The sequence below is a fragment of the Nesoenas mayeri genome (genome assembly GCF_963082525.1).
Source record: "Nesoenas mayeri genome assembly, chromosome: 23".
NCBI lineage: Eukaryota > Metazoa > Chordata > Aves > Columbiformes > Columbidae > Nesoenas > Nesoenas mayeri.
This window is the reverse complement of record NC_137574.1, coordinates 5,181,699-5,199,426: the sequence shown is the minus strand read 5'-3', so window position 1 is coordinate 5,199,426 and position 17,728 is coordinate 5,181,699. Positions and strand designations below refer to the sequence as shown.

The 17,728-nt window shown below is 48.8% G+C and overlaps 1 protein-coding gene across 1 annotated transcript; it reads right to left on the bottom strand.

Annotated features, from left to right (window-relative positions):
• Positions 1 to 568: 568 nt before the first annotated feature.
• On the bottom strand, positions 569 to 17,646 carry LOC308048896 (uncharacterized protein; the record flags this gene model as incomplete). The annotated part of the gene is made up of 13 exons (XM_080358225.1): positions 569 to 909; positions 1,399 to 1,698; positions 3,384 to 3,579; positions 4,468 to 4,556; positions 5,553 to 5,855; positions 6,455 to 6,583; positions 7,477 to 7,650; positions 8,534 to 8,833; positions 9,417 to 9,713; positions 10,228 to 10,369; positions 12,150 to 12,274; positions 12,912 to 15,368; positions 15,513 to 17,646. 13 exons carry the CDS (start codon positions 17,644 to 17,646, stop codon positions 569 to 571), a joined length of 6,987 nt encoding a protein of 2,328 aa, XP_080214351.1.
• Positions 17,647 to 17,728: the final 82 nt, after the last annotated feature.

Genomic DNA, 17,728 nt, shown 5'->3' with positions numbered 1-17,728 from the left:
TTGACTCAAAGGAAAGGATATTTCCTAATGAACTGAATAAAATTGCCAATGATATTTACCTGTAAGTATATGTACCGTATATCCTCAGCCAACCGCACTGATTCTCTATTCACACCCTGTTTAACTCACACCATGTTCCTCTCTCTCCTCCCTTCTCATCGCCTTTGGCCACCTAACACCAGCTTTTTCCCCATCGCTCCACCAGACCTCGCACATATCGCAGGATCTTCTATTCTGAAGCTCCTGGACTGTCAAAAAATCTGAGATATTATCTTATTAATATGATATGTTATAACTTATTATCTTACTAAATGAAGATGAGATTTTTTCCTGAAAATCTGCTCAAGGTCAACCAAGACTTCTGGCTCAAGCAGAAATCAAGTGTTTTTCTCACGTGTGCCTTTCCATTTCTATTTGTGTTTCATACGTGATCACTAGTAGGTTAATTAAATAATATACTGCCTTATAGGAGACTGCTCTTGTCAGTAAATAAAGCTGTATGGCTACCATTTTTAAGGCATCTTGACAGTAATGACATATCTTGCCGTCACACGATGAGGAAGAACAATTAAAGGTTGTTACCTTTAATAGTGAGGAAGGCTTTGCAGAATGTACGGCCCAATTCATTGGTGGCTTCTGCCATATATTCCCCTTCGTCGTGTTTCGTGACACCCAGGACAACCAGGGAGCAGACGCCAAAGTCGTTTGTGCAGAAATAGGTGGGGTCGTTGGAGAGGTCTCTGCTGTCCTTGTACCAGGTGATCTTTGGGGGGGGACAGCCCCCCACTGCACAGCTCATCCGGCACTCACTCCCGGTCGTCACCACGTGAGGCTTCAACGGGACGAGGAATCTGGGGGGCTGCTTGTGATTAACACCCCTGTATTGCTGCGGTTTGACTTGGAATTCAACTGTAAAAAAGCAACGAAAACCAAAGACGGACAAGCACACGGTGAGATGATGCCCCACAGCAACAGAATCAGGGTTTAAAGGGCTGGTTTTCAATCGTGACACTTGGTTGTGCACAATGTCTGCACTGCAAGTCGCCAGAGATCTGTGCGCCTGGGGATTGTAATCTGTGTTTCACCTCAAGTTAGCCAGAGTTTAACTTTGAAGTCAGAAACTTTGGTTTCTGCAAAACTTAAGCCTTAGATTGTGTTGGGGATTAATTTTGTGGTGAATTATGTGATATAATGGCTGGATATAAAGGATGTATCTGCACAAAGTCAATGAGGGAAGGACAAGCCTTCTGTGCCAGACTGGAATTTCTGAGGGTACCTCTACGCATCCTTGTTCTGGGCAACTAAATGTTCACAGGAGGAGAGACCCATTTCAGGATGGTATGTTAGAATAAATAAAAGCAACAAAACATGACAACACTCAGATAAAAGCTGCTTTACCCTTTGTTTTCTTAATCCTCCAAGGCTGCACAGTTTCAGACGGGCCGCTGGCTCCCAAGTTATTTTTCGCCACGACTCTAAAGTAGTACTCCCGGCCTGGGATCAGTTTGGTGAACGTGAACTTGTTGTTGTAGATCAGGTCGCCCACCACGCGCCACACACCCTTCTGCGACTCGCGTTTCAGGACCGTGTAGTAAAGATCTCGTTCCCATTTCTCGGAGGCCGACGGCTCCCAGGCGACTGTCACTGTATTGGGCACGTTCTCGTACAGCTGAATAGGTCCAGGCGGTTGTGGGATATCTGTTAGATAAGGTAAATAATATTAATGATGTGGGGAAAGCGGCACAGTGCAGAACCTGAAAAGCTTTGAGTGTGTGTCTGGAGTGTGTGATTAGAAGGGAGCAAAATCTGATTCCTTCTCCAGTTGCATAAGCTGATTTGCTATGAACTGAGTTTCTGCACAGCTTACGGATAAATGGACATGAGGGTTCACAGAATCACAGAATCCCAGAATGTCAGGGGTTGAAGGGCCCTGGAAAGCTCATCCAGTGCAATCCCCTCATGGAGCAGGAACACCCAGATGAGGTTACACAGGAAGGTGTCCAGGCGGGTTGGAATGTCTGCACAGAAGGAGACTCCACAACCCCCCTGGGCAGCCTGGGCCAGGCTCTGCCACCCTCACCATCAAGAAGTTTCTTCTCAAATTTAAGTGGAACCTCCTGTGTTCCAGTTTGAACCCATTGCCCCTTGTCCTGTCACTGGTTGTCACCAGAAGAGCCTGGCTCCATCCTCCTGACACTCCCCCTTTCCATATTGATCCCCATGAATGAGTCCCCCCTCAGTGTCCTCTTGTCCAGCTCCAGAGCCCCAGCTCCCTCAGCCTTTCCTCACACGGGAGATGCTCCACTCCCTGCAGCATCTTGGTGGCTGCGCTGGACTCTCTGCAGCAGTTCCCTGTCCTGCTGGAGCTGAGGGGCCACAACTGGACACAATATTTGTACTGCTGAACTTATTCACTTCTTAAGGACACAGTGTGTAGAGTTTTTATAGTTATGACTACATGTCCTTGTGCTGGTTTAACTGAAAATGAGTTACTATTCTTCATGCAATTAGAAACCTTTCTTTTTCATAGCTAGCATGGTCATTATTCGGACTCAGTTTGAGAACAAGAGATAACACTCCGGGGCAGAGTTAATGTTTTTAATTGCTCTGATCTGAGAGCCGAGGATGTTCTGAGCTCTGCACACAGGTGTGAGGCAGCGAGGAAAGGGGATGGATGGACAGAACTTGACTGACACCCAGACCGATCAATAAGAGTATTCCAGCCCATTAGCCCCATGCTGCACATTTAAGGAGAGTTGGGATCTTCCCATCTCTCCCTCTCTCGTGTTCTTCTTCGCTCTTTTTGTCAGAGCCAGGGGAATTCTGTTCAGGAAGTTAAGTCCAGCCTTTTGCCATTTTGCACAGGTTTCTGAGGCTTTTTTTCCTTTTATTGTCTCTAACAGGATCAGCTGTTCGGGACCAGGTGCTGCCTCCTGGGACTGGTTGCTCGGTATGAACAGAGTTCATGAGGAATTGCTTTGAGTATCTTATATTTCTAATATATACATATGTATTTACTAGTGGTGCATTAGTATTTTGTTATTTTATTAAACTGTGTTTATCTCAATCCACGTTTCTCCCTTCCCTTTCAATTCTCTCCCCTATTTGGGGGGGATGAGCGAGCGGTTATTGTGGTTGTATTGCTAGCTTGTGTTAAACCACGGCAGTCCTACAGCCTGCTCTCACTGACCTTAGACAGCTGGAAAAAGCATGAACTGCTCTCCTGGGGTTTGCACCACCCTCCCTTTTTAAGCAGAGTCACCCTGGAAGCCAAGCATCATTTTAATCAGTCCTGCAGACATGGCCAAGTGATATCGCCAAGCCACCAGACTCGCTGCGTTGCCTACGCCTCCTCGCAGTAAATCTGTGCCTGAGGGAGTTACCTGTAACTTGAACTTGGAAGGTGAACGTTTCTCTTTTCCCCAAGCTGTTCTGGAGCTCGATGGTGTAGGTGCCGCTGTCGGGGAACTCAGCTGCTCCAATGAGCAGCTGGGTGGTACCATTTTCAGTCTTGATCGTAGTCCGGTTTGAGAGAGAAAGCCCATCCTTTAACCAGGTCACCACTGGGTCTGGAGATGCCTGTAAACAACAACATGAGTTACAGTCCGCTCGAGCGTGTCTTTACATCTTTACCTTCATTATCCTGTCCGCAGTGCTTATATATTATATATTAATACTTCGAAATACAGATCCAAGATGATCTAAGAGCTCTGGATAAAGGGCTGCTCTAAAGTATCTTTGCAACTTTTTCTCTGTGTCTTTTACGAATGCTGTCGTAGTAAAGTGTTCAAGTTAACCACATCAAACAAGCTGTGCTCTAATAGATCAAGAACAATGGATGACATCAGGAGTTAGTGTTTTCTACTTTTTAAAAGATCTGCTGGTTTTTGGAAAGAAAAAAAGAACCAACACATCCTCAGAGTCTTTATTTCAATCTGTGGTCTCTGTTCTCCAAGAGATTAGGAGACAAGTCAGAAAATACACACATTTCATCGACCTCTTCTTGATATCCCAGATCTTACCTGTGTTGCTCCTACGTTCTGTTGGCATTGATTTCTCAAATCATACGTTAAGTCTTGCTTAGTAAGACAAACACGGTCAAGAGGACCTTCCTAGAAATGCTACCCCAAGGCCTTCTGAGGGAGTCAGAGGCCTCTAAGTATGACAGATTAGATCCGGATGAGGATAATATCGATATGGTTGGATGGGCAGCATTGTGCCTTGTTTGCTGCGGTTAGTGAATGACCATAATCTCATAAAACACCGGTGCCAAGAGTGACAGGTGAATTCTTGTTCCTGTTTTCCTCCTGCTGAAAGTAAATTCAGCGCTGGCAGGTTAAAGGATTTGCCCAGTGGCTTGTAAACAAACACCCGTGCCAAGAAAACAGCGGCTCGGTTTTCATGTCTGTGATTGACTACAACATAAAAACAGATGGGGGATTCTTACAGACGCGTTGGAATACTTACTTCAAAGGGAATGGTAACTTGGATGGTATTCCCTGCTTTTACAACCAGGAGGTTTTTCACTGTGTCGTCTATCAGTAACCTGGGAGCAACTGGAAAAGATGGAGGTTATTAGGAAAAGTTGTAAATTCTTAGAGAGTCGCTGGTTGACAAACTCATATGTGTGTTCAACACCCCGTTCTGACAAACAGTCTGTGATAAAATCCTTATTACTGTGGAAAAAAAAGCTCCTTGATTCAGAACCAGAGTTCAACCCTTTCAAAATCTATTACTATTTATTTATCACTGTGACCAAAGGAGGGAAGTGACATCAAAATACAATCCTAGCCATGTTTGTCTACATGTGGTGTCTCAATCACAGAGAAATCGTCTCTTTGACACACTTTACCCACCACATGGATGATCTTTGGTGTAAAATGACATCTGGAGAAAAGGAAATTGCAATGGATGCTTATGAGATACATGCGCAATACAGAACATCCTCAGGAAACTAGATTGAACTTCTTAAAAATAAGGACAAGGAATTACTGGAGAGAGTCCAGTGGAGGGACACAGAGATGCTGAGGGGTCTGGAGCATCTTTGTGATGAGGAGACACTGAGAGGGCTGGGGCTGTTCAGCTGGAGAAGAGAAGCTGAGAGCGATCTGATCAATGGGATCAATATCTCAGGGTGGGTGTCAGAGGATGGACCAGACTCTGTTCAGTGGTGCCCAAAGCCAGGGTGAGGGGCAACGGGCACAGACTGAAACACAGGAGGCTCCATGTGAACATGAGCAGAAACTTGTTTGCTGGGAGGTGCCAGAGCCTGGCCCAGGCTGCCCAGAGCGGGTGTGGAGTCTCCTGCTCTGAGCCATTCAAACCCCCTGGACCCACCTGTGTGATCTGCTCTGTGACCCTGCGTGAGCAGGGCTGGGCTGGGGATCTACAGAGCTCCTGCAGCCCCACCAGCCTGGGGTTCTGGGATCCTGTGATTCTGCTACAGTGTGGAACTTGAAAGCAGCTCCTCACAATGACCTACAGACCTCGTTTGCACCCTGTTACCTCTAGAACAACCTCGTGCATTCTGATAGCAGCCCACTTGGACTCACCTACTGGCGGAGCATCTTTAACACAAGCTTCCAGCTCCGCGGCTTCTCCTGCGCCACTGTCATTGAGGGCTCTCACCCGTAGGAAGTACGTCTCCTTGGCTTGGAGGCCTTTAATCGTGTAAGTGGTCGCCTCTATGGGAAGAGCATTGCATTTGGTCCAGTTGAGGTTGTTGTACGACCGCATCTCTACCTCATAGCCTTTCACATCAAACCCATCTTTTGATTCAGGTCTCTTCCATGTCAGGGTGATACTAGTGCCATTACTGCTGCTCACTTTAAGGTCCTGCACTTGACCTGGAGGTTCTGAAAGAGAAATGTTATTTAAATTATTTTTCTATGATTTCTGTCTCTTCTTTTCAATCATTTCCTGATATTTCTCAACATTCTTGAAGTGCACCCTACTGTCCTGGCTCCACCTTGTCCTTCCTTCTCTGGAGACATCCAAACCCACCTGGACTGACCCTGTGTGAGCTGCTCTGGTGACCCTGCGTTAGCAGGTGGTTGGACTGGATGATCTCCAGAGGTGCCTTCAATCTCAACCGGTCTGTGTGATTGTCCCAATTGTCCACAGCTGGATGCAGGTGCCTACTCCTACCAGTCATGTAGTACAATCCGTAGCACTCCTGACCTGGTGTGCAGCCCATCCAGAACGCTGCTCCCCACTGCACACAACTCCCAAGCAGGGAATGGGCCACATCTGCACATCTCACAGGAAACCCTTCCATTCCTTCCTCAAGCTGGATGTGGGTTCTCAGCCACTAAATATTCCCCAACGACTTGATCTTTGTCTTCACATACTGTTAGAAGTTACTTAAAAACACCGCCCGTCCACTAACACCACCAGTCTACATCGGCAGCTTTATGTACCCCCAATGCAGCAGGAGGGGGGTCAGTGCACTTACTGGTGGAATCCCTTGCAAACACAGCCTGTGACGGTTCGCTGGCATCTCCCACGCCAGCGGCATTGACAGCTGCCACCCGGAATTCGTACTGCAGCCCTCGCTTGAGATTGGTCATTTTCAGCTTCTTGTCTGCAAAAAGAAAAAGAGAGTGTTGGTTCAGGTGAGTATTCCCCAAGCAGGAAAAGGGGAGGCAAAAGTGTTGGACTTTACTCCACGTAGAGCTGTGAACTGAATAATTCACAGGGGCTGTCGCCGATTCCCCTGCCCTTCCTTATCCTAGTGTGTGTGTCCTTCTGGGACATGTCCATTGTATTCCCTCCCAAATCAAACAGCATCTGAGAGCTATGAAGTTAGAGAAATGATAAATACTACTTTTCCTCATGGGATAACCCAAACCCTTCTATACTAGATAAGAAGTCCTAGCTGGCAACTGATAGATAATTGACAGCTATAGTCAAAATGCGTTTTGGAGCTCATACACATCACTTGTTTTTTTAATCTTCCTTGCATTTTTAAATTCTTGTCTGCCAAGTTCCCAGTGTGAGGAGTGAGGCCAGTAGTTCTGCATATCACAGAATCACATATGAAGAGTTTAGTTCCAGAAATTAAAGACAATAGATTATCTGTAGAAGAGCTATGCTCCAGGATGCAGTGGTGAGCTTGTCTGCACTCTTCTCCAGCCATACACTTGCACACAGCCTAGAAAAAACATCATAAACCTCCTCCCAGGCATTGGGCTGTATATAAAATCAAGGCCTGGCTTTGCTATGGCACAGCTGGGTAACCTCACTTGTGGAAAAACCTTATGAAAACACACATACACTAGAGCTGTGAAAGATCAAATGGTAAAACTCCAGACAAGGGTTACATGATGGAGACAATCAGCAGCTCAAGAGGAAAAACAGTGATGAGAAAAAGTATAAGACCTAAGCAGAAAGGAAGGAGTTAAAAGGCAGTGCTGCCTCCTGAACCCAGCTGCCCTTTTTCTCTCTCTCATGTCTTCCAGGATGTGAGCTCCCTACCTGCTACAGGTGTGTTGTTGACCGGCAACCAGGTCACAGTGCCCTTCTTGCGTTTTTGCACGATGTATCCCACAATTCGGAAACTGCCAGTCTTACGAGGCGCTTTCCAGGTTATTGTGATGGTGTCTTTGCTGGCACTGACAATCTCGGGGGGATCCGGGGCACCAGGTGTAGCTAGAAACAGATCAGTGCTTCATTATTAGCAGGTAGTTTTTTATTGCAAAATAACCAACTGTTGTGTGGCATTTCTTCTAGTTTCCCCAAGGTATTTATACGACTGAGACCTGAAGCTGTGTGTCCCATTTCCTACACAAACAAGATGCAGCACGGACCTCTATTTCTGAATTTCCTTTTCATGAATGATTTGCTGTCATCAGGACTGACAATTCTACTTTCAGCCTATGGATTGTGAGGCATGTACATTCTTACATGGTAGGAAAAGTCAGTGTTATTCTTGCTTCTAATGATAGAATGGAATGGATATTCTTATCCCTCTGCACTCAATATGCACGGCTTCTCATAAGCATGAGGAGAATGTAGTAAGAAGAAAATTAGAATAGAGCATTGCTTTCTCTCTAGTAATAAATTCATGCTCATAGCAAAATCCTTCTAGTACTTTAATTCACTCAAGGACACAGAATAGAATTGGTTGTTTGGAAATCAGGGGAAATAAGTGATCATATTGAAAAATGCTGCATATACAGAGACACTCCTTTGCCTGTAGAGTTAAGAAAAGGCCTCACGTGTTCTTTTTGTAGCCACTCCAGGAAAAATTTTCACTGATCTTGACATATATTGCATTTCCCCCGTGAAACTTGCTTTCCAGTTCAGAATGGAGCAAAGTGAGAACACAACAGCACCTCGCTCAGCATCACCAAAGCCCACAATAAACATCTAGTCTCATGCAAGCTCCACAGATTTGCGTGAAGACTTCACAGCCACGATTCAAGTCCAGATCTGTAGCAACACCCAAAATGCAGTGAGCTTGCTTTGATGTCAGCTTTGATAACAAACTTCCCAGGTAGCTGTCGAACACTTATGAAAAGTGCTTCCTTACCTTTGCTGACGGCCTTCACTTCACCCGATTCCAGCGCATCGCTCGTTCCCTCGGCGTTCACAGCTCTCACTCTGAAGTAGTAGCTCATGTCTTCCTCCACTTTGTTAGTCGTGAATGTGGTGCAGCTCTTGGGGGTCTCTCCCAAAGTCTCCCACTCGTTCTTCCCCATCTGCTGTCTCTCCACGATGTACCTTTGTAGCGGTTTGCCCCCGTCATCCTTTGGGGGATTCCACTGAATGGTGATGTCGTTTGCAGAGCTTTCTACGATTTTGATGGGTCCGGCAGGTGGTTGGGGCTTGTCTGAAAAGACGAACGCACAGAGACCGCGTGTTGGCTCCAGAACCAGATGTGCTGCTGGGTTTGGAGCAGACACTGTCTCTTGCTCACCAGGCTGAGACCCAGTTTGCAGAAGGAGAGCTGGGCATTGGAATTGCCCCTTCAAAACCTCCACTCTTGCAGCTTTTGCTAGTGGAAAGCAGGTCATTGCTCCAAGGGTTAATTGTTCTTATAAGCATTGCACCAATTCAGCTTGCTTAGAAGGAAGAACACCATTTCTGGTCTTCCAAAACGGCACAGATATTTCTGGTAGGGCTGAATTTGACCTTGCAAACCTATTTTAGATTTGCTTGTTGCACACAGTCCCATCTCCCACAGTGACCCACCATTCAGCTGCCGAGGCTGTGCAAAACCCAACTACATTTGTGTCACTAAAGGGCAAGAAACACGTCAGCAATCTTTGCTTGTACCCCGATTTAGTGGAAAATTCATAGTTTTGTTCATTTTGGAACACCCAGTAGCTCTAAATAAGACCATCAGCAGCGTCAACGGGTTCCCTGCCTAAACTTTCCAATGAAAGCCTCAGCGGATGTTACGGGGATCTTACCTACTACCACAAGCTTTAAGTCGATCTCCACGACCCCGCTGTCGTTCTTCAGCCTGACTTTGTAATCCCCACAGTCCTTCCTGTCGCTGCTGGGGATGGACAGCATGGTAAAGGTGTCGGTTTTATCGACACGAATCCGGGCGTCATCCGCCAGCTCCATCTTGTCCTTGAGCCACATGGCTCTGATGGGCAACCGGCCCTGGAAAGGGATCTTGATTTTGACCGGTTGTCCTGCCTTGGCCACAGTAGGAACACTCGTTAAGTTTTTGAGGACCACTTTGTCAACCTGTGGAGGATCTAAGCAGACAACACAAGGTCATTAAAAACCGCAATTCAAAGAGGATAAAGCTCCCCTTGAAGGGAAGGGCTTCCCTCATGATGCTGCCGATAATGCTCAGAAGGTCACAACATCTGGACCTTCACCTTTAGTTGCATGCTCAGTGCTTCACGTACTTATATGTATTTTGCTGCAGGATAATTATCACAAATTATTTGTGGTATCACAGTGCTCCTTTCACCAGAGCAGCTTTTTCATAGGCAATACACTAAGGAAAAGAACGAGGAGTCTTGTCTGATAAAGCGCTATGTGCACCCTAAAATCTTTGAGTTAATGATACAAGTTATTCAGGAAGGCTCCTTAGTCAAATTTGTAAATACAAAATGCACCAACCTGTACAAAACTACCTCCCATTTACCTGGTAATTCTTTAGTATAAAGTTGTATCAATAACCAACTCTAGGTCTCTGAGAAAACACGTTATTTTCCAAGCACAGGGGCCAGCATGCAGCACTGGTAGTTGGGATGGACTCACCTTCCACAAAGATTGAAGCTTCAGTTTTTATATCACCACCTTCAAACCTGTATTTCCCAGCATGAATATCTTCCACTTTGTTAATAACTAGTTTGTGGACTAGACCTTCCTTTTCAAAGGCAACTCCTTCCATGCTTGTCAACTACAAGGGAGAGCAGAGACACACTCTTAAAAAGGAAAAAAAGGGCAATCCAAACTATAACGGGACATACACAAGACTTACGAATGACACGGATATTTCATTACAATAATACTCTGAGATTACTCAAGTACGTGTTTCAAGTAAGCATTGCTAACTCCATAAAGACTTGATTCAAAATCCATTAAAATAAATTTTAGTAAAATCTCCAAGCTCTCTCTTGCTATTCTTAATGGTGAAAACTTTGGCCAACACTCAATATGACACCTCAGAACTCCTACAGTATCATCTAGATCCCACAACTGGCATTTCTTCGGTGTCGTTTTAGAACATGGAATACAGTGTCTACGCTTGACTTCAAGCACTAATTTGGAAGAGCAGTCTTTGCATTATGCCTGCCCGAAAGATTCCTTGAAAATTCCCCTTGTTTTTTGCATGTTCCTCCACGTTCCTCTCATTGGCCAAGAAAAAGGATTGCATGGCAAGAAAGAGACCCACACCATCTCCTTCTGTAAAAAAGAAGGAAAAACACAAAGCCTCCTGTTGTCAGGAGAATGGAAATGTCTTTGCCATGGTTTAACACAGCAATCAAAGCCACCACAGGCACTCACTCCCCCAAATCACACCTGAGAGAATTGAAAGGGAAGGGAGAAACTCATGGATTCAGATAAACACAGTTTAATAAAGTAACAATATAATGCTTCTAGAATCACAGAGTCATTTTGGTTGGAAAAGACCCTCAAGACCATGGAGTCCAACCATTCCCCACCCCTGGCACTGCCCCATATCCTGAGAACCTCATGTCCGTCTGTCCGACCCTCCAGGGATGGTGACTCCAGCACTGCCCTGGGCAGCCTGTTCCAATGCCCCACAGCCCTTTGGGGAAGAAATTGTTCCCCACATCCAACCTCAACCTCCCCTGGCGCAACTTGAGGCCGTTTCCTCTGCTCCTGGTGCTTGTTCCTGGGGAGCAGAGACCAGCGCCCACCTTGCTACCACTACTAGTAATAACATACACAAAATGGAAATAATATATAAAAGATGCTCAATGCAATTCCTCACGAACTCCATCCGCCCTGGGCAGCCGGTCCCAGGAAGAGACACCTGGTCCTGAACAGCTGATCACAGGGAGAGAAAAAGGCCCAGAGGCCTCTGTGAAACGGTAAAATGGCAAAAAGCCGAACTAAAGGGAACTCCTGAATGAAACTCCACCGTAAAGAAGTGGAACCAGAATGGGTCTCTATTTCCCCAGCCAGAAAACCTAGCTCTCCTTAAATACGAAGCCTGACACTGATGGCATGGAATATTCTCATTGACCAGCCTGGATGCCAGTCAAGGTCTGTCCCATCCACGTCCCCTTCCCAGCCGCCTCACACCTGCGGCCAGAGAGCTCAGAAAGACAGCAGTGAGTTCTTACATCCTCTTTTTTCCAATGCAAAGACACTGGAAAGTTACTCCAAGAAAAACATTAATGATGTCTCAGGCTATTCTCTTATTATTCTCAAACTAAATATGCAAACAATGACAGCGCGAGCTGCGAAAAGGTTTCTAACTGCATGAAGAAAGTTACAATAACTTGCCTGCAGTCAAACCAGTACGGTCTTGCAGTAGGAAGGAGATGATATCTTGCTGGGTTTCTATCAGGAATTTTATTATCAACAGGCTGCAAAATCCTACTCAGACTGGGAGAGGGAGGGACACCTTGATGTGACACTTGATAAGAGGTAGAGCCGGAGTACAGAGCATTGCTAACCCAAGATAACAGCAGCTAGAGGACACCTACCTTTAATCCATCTTTAAACCAGGTTCCTACCACGTCGGGTTTACTGACAGCACAAGACAGCTCGGCCGGTTCCCCTTTCACAACTCTGATATCCAGCAGCTGCTTGTTGACGTAACAGCGCAGAGCTGAACGTGCAGAAAAGAGAAGGTTGAAACGATGCTAACCCTGCGTTACGCTGACAGAGAAACGCAGGGAGGAAAACGCACGTGTACGTGAGGAGAAAAGAGCTTTTCCAAACATATATGCTGTAGTCATGACAGACTTTAACACCAAAACACTGGGCCAGTGGCACAAATTCACTGTGCATATTAATCCAATATAAGCAGGCACAGATTTGTTCCCAGAACTTGGAAAAACACAGATCTTTGCACTAAAAGTTAGAAGAAATAAAGTGAAACAATAGGTTTTAAATTGGAATAATATCGAAGAAACATGGACATATGCCTTGAAACTATATGAGAACCAGTATGTTCATGAACTCAAGTCTGGATCTGAATAATTCATTTAAATGAACAGATGATAACTGGTTTGGATAATTTCAACAAAGATCATTTAGACTTTTAAGGCAGTTTGATCTAAGCAAATTGTCTAAGGTCAAACACCAAATCAGTGGTAGAATTAGGAAGGCATTGCGGTATAACCGAATTCCTACATACAGCTACATTTGTCTAAACCATGAGATTAAATCTCTCTCTAGGATTAGGAATGTGAGTATTAAAATGCAAAGACCAGTAATGTAGATGTCATCAATTACACACAAACCTTTCAGGTCATCCAGGCAATAACGTCTTCTTTTTTCTATACTTTCCGGCATCTTCAATAAATCATTTGCTTTCATTTCAAAGCTGGGCTCCCCTTTTTTCTTGTTTATTGAAGGAGGTCCAGCGTAAAGGTCTGACACCTGACCATAATCCAATGGGCCTTGACCAACACCACCTGAACTCCTCCCACGAACAGATCTGTTATGCGATCTACTCCACGCAGAATCTTTGTCGTAACGGGAGCCTAACTGTCCTGAATCTCTGCCCTCGCCCCTGGCATCCCGACCTGAAACTGAATCTCTGTCATGAGCTGCACCTTTGCTCTCTGCTCCTCTGAGATCCCTGCCAGTGCCCATCCCAAATTCATCTCCCGGAGAAGCTTTGCCAGGACGCAAGTCCAGCCCACGTTCAGCACCTCGTCCAGCAGCACCTGCCGCACCGTCTTTACCACGGACTGAATGCAACTCCCTGTCACCGCCTCCCAACCTGCCCACATCACCCACACCAGCCCTGGCTCCACCGGACCCGCTGTCCTTGTCATAGGCAGACCCAGCACTCCGTATGGCAGAGCCACCCACGTCACCACCTTCTGAGGAAAAGCCTTCTCCTCCTGCTCCACCTATGTATCCTGGAGCTCTGCTCAGCATAAAATCCCTGCCAGGGTAAGATCCCATCACTCCTTCACCTCCATAAGGAATATGAGCAGCTCCCGCCACAGACCCAGCTGGGAGACCGTCCTTTCCATAGAAAGAACCAAAGCCCCTTGCGCCAGCTCCACCAGTACCGGCTCCAGCTGGGACACCATCCCTTCCATAGGGAGACCCGAGTCCCCCTGCACCAGCTCCACCAACTCCAGCCCCAGCTGGGACACCATCCCTTCCATAGGGAGACCCGAGTCCCCCTGCATCAGCTCTATCAACTCCAGCCCCAGCTGGGAGACCATCCCTTCCATAGGGAGACCCAACTCCTCCTGCACCAGCTGCACCAGCTACACCAGCACTGGCTGGGAGACCATCCATTCCATATGGTGACCCAACTCCTCCTGCACCAGCTACACCAGCACCACCAAGACCAGCCCCAGCTGGAAGACCATCCTTGCCATAGGGAGACCCAACTCCCCCTGCACCAGCTACACCAGCTCCAGCCCCAGTTAGGAGACCATCCTTGCCATAAGGAGACCCAACTCCCCCTGCAGCAGGTACACCAGCACTACCTAGACCAGCATCGGCTGGGAGACCATCCTTTCCATAGGGGGAACCAACTCCCCCTGCAGCAGCTACACCAGCCCCAGCCCCAGCTGGGAGACCATCCTTGCCATAGGGAGACCCAACTCCTCCAGCAACAGCTACACCAGCACCACCAACACCTACTCCAGCTGGGAGACCATCTTTTCCATAAGAAGCACCAGCTCCACCTGCACCAGCACCACCAGCCCCAGCTGGGAGACCATCTATTCCATAGGGAGACCCAACTCCTCCTGCACCAGCTACACCAGCACCACCAAGACCAGCCCCAGCTGGGAGACCATCCTTGCCATAAGGAGCCCCAGCTCCCCCTGCGCCAGCTACACCAGCACCAGCAATACCAGCCGCAGATGGAAGACCATCCTTTCCATATGGAGACCCAGCTCCCCCTGAACCAGCTACACCAGCTAGACCAGCACCAACCCCAGCTGGAAGACCATCCTTTCCATATGGAGACCCAGCTCCCCCTGAACCAGCTACACCAGCTAGACCAGCACCAACCCCAGCTGGAAGACCATCCTTTCCATATGGAGACCCAACTCCTCCTGCACCAGCTACACCAGCACCTACTCCAGCTGGGAGACCATCCTTGCCATAAGAAGCCACAGCTCCCCCTGCACCAGCTCCACCAAGTCCAGCCCCAGCTGGGAGACCATCCTTGCCGTATGGAGACCCAACTCCCCCTGCACCAGCTAAATCAGCAGCACCTAGACCAGCCCCAGCTGGGAGACCATCCTTGCCATAGGGGGAACCAACTCCTCCTGCACCAGCTACACCAGCTCCAGCAAAGCCTGCTCCAGCTGGAAGACCATCCTTTCCATATGGAGACCCAAAGCCCCCTGCACCAGCTACACCAGCCCCACCAAGACCAACTCCAGCTGGGAGACCATCCTTTCCATAAGGAATCCCAGCCACCCCTTCACCAGCTACACCACCAATACCCGCTCCAGTTGGGAGACCGTCTTTTCCATAAGGAGCACCAACTCCCCCTGCACCAGCTACACCACCAATACCAGCCCCAGCTGGGAGTCCGTCCTTTCCATAAGGAGCCCCATATCCCCTTGCACCAGCTATACCAGCACCAGCAATACCAGCCCCAGCTGGAAGACCATCCTTTCCATACGGAGATGCCGCTCCCGCTACACCAGCACCACCCACTCCTGCTCCAGCTGGGACACCATCCTTTCCATAGGGTGACCCAACTCCTGTACCAGCTCCACCAATACCTCCTCCAGCTGGAAGGCCATCCATTCCATATGGAAACCCAAGTCCTCCTGCACTAGCAACACCAGCTCCACCAATACCTCCTCCAGCTGGGAGACCATCCTTTCCATATGGAAACGCAACTCCTCCTGCACCAGCAACACCAGCACCACCTACACCAGCCCCCACTGGAAGACCATCCTTTCCATATGGAGACCCAACTCCTCCTGCACCAGCAACACCAGCACCACCTACACCAGCCCCCGCTGGAAGACCATCCTTTCCATATGGAGACCCAACTCCTCCTGCACCAGCTACACCAGCACCACCTAGACCAGCCCCAGCTGGCAGACCATCCTTTCCATATGGAAACCCAGCTCCTCCTGCACCAGCAACACCAGCACCACCTACATCAGCCCCAGCTGGGAGACCATCCTTGCCATATGGAAACCCAACTCCTCCTGCACCAGCAACACCAGCACCACCTACACCAGCCCCAGCTGGGAGACCATCCTTGCCATATGGAAACCCAACTCCTACTGCACCAGCTACACCAGCACCACCAATTCCAGCCCCAGCTGGGAGACCATCCTTGCCATAAGGAGCCCCAACTCCTCCTACACCAGCTACAGCACCAAGTCCAGCCCCAGCTGGGAGACCATCCTTGCCGTATGGAGACCCAACTCCTCCTGCACCAGCTACACCAGCACCACCTAGACCAGCCCCAGCTGGGAGACCATCCTTTCCATATGGAGACCCAACTCCTCCTGCACCAGCAACACCAGCTAGACCAGCAGCAGCCCCAGTTGGAAGGCCATCCTTTCCATATGGAGACCCAACTCCACCTATACCAGCAACACCAGCACCACCAATTCCAGCCCCAGCTGGGAGACCATCCTTTCCATAGGGAGACCCAACTCCTCCAGCACCAGCTACACCAGCCCCACCAATTCCAGCCCCAGCTGGGAGACCATCTTTGCCATATGGATACCCAACTCCTCCTGCACCAGCTACACCAGCACCACCAATGCCAGCCCCAGCTGGGAGACCATCCTTGCCATAAGGAGCCCCAAATCCCCCTGCACCAGCAACATCTGCTCCAGCTGGAAGACCATCCTTTCCATAGGGAAACCCAGCTTCTCCTGCAACAGCACCACCCAGACCAGCCCCAGATGGGAGACCATCTATTCCATATGGAGATCCAAGTTCCCCTGAACCAGCTCCACCAATACCTCCTCCAGCTGGAAGACCATCCTTTCCATATGGAGATCCTAAGCCCTCTACACCAGCTACACCAGCACCACCAATACCTGCTCCAGCTGGGAGACCATCTTTTCCATAAGGAGACCCAACTCCCCCTGCACCAGTTACACCAACACCACCAAGACCAGCCCCGACTGGGAGTCCATCTTTTCCATAAGGAGCCCCAAATCCCCCTACACCAGCTGCACCAGCTCCACCTACTCCTGCTCCAGCTGGGAGACCATCCTTGCCATAGGGAGACCCAACTCCCCCTGCACCAACTACACCAGCACCACCAACACCAGCCCTGACTGGGAGTCCGTCCTTTCCATAAGAAGCCCCAAATCCCCCTGCACCAGCTGCACCAGCTCCACCTACTCCTGCTCCAGCTGGGAGACCATCCTTGCCATAGGGAGACCCAACTCCCCCTGCACCAACTACACCAGCACCACCAACACCAGCCCTGACTGGGAGTCCGTCCTTTCCATAAGAAGCCTCAAATCCCCCTGCACCAGCTTCGCCAACTCCTGCTCCAGCTGGGAGACCATCCTTGCCATAGGGAAATCCAACTCCCCCAGCTCCAGCTACATCAGCCCCAGCTGGAAGACCATCCTTGCCATAAGGAGCCCCAAATCCCGCTACACCAGCTACACCAGCACCACCTCCAGCTGGGAGACCGTCCTTTCCATAGGGAAATCCAACTCCGCCAGCACCAGCTCCACCAATGCCAGCTCCAGCTGGGAGACCATCCCTTCCATAAGCAGCTCCAAATCCCCCTACACCAGCACCACCTCCAGCTGGGAGACCATCCTTTCCATAGGGAAATCCAACTCCGCCTGCACCAGCTCCACCAGTGCCAGCTCCAGCTGGGAGACCATCCCTTCCATAAGGAGACCCGAATCCCCCTGCCCCAGCTCCACCAAGACCAGCACCAACTGGAAGCCCATCCTTTCCGTATGGAGACCCAGCTCCTCCTGCACCAGCTACACCAGCACCACCAATTCCAGCCCCAGCTGGGAGACCATCTGGACCATACAAAGCCCCCATTTCCCCTACCAGTCTGCCTCCTGCGCCATATCCATCTCCAGCTGGAAGCCCATCTGGGCCATACATCAAACCAGGCTTTCCC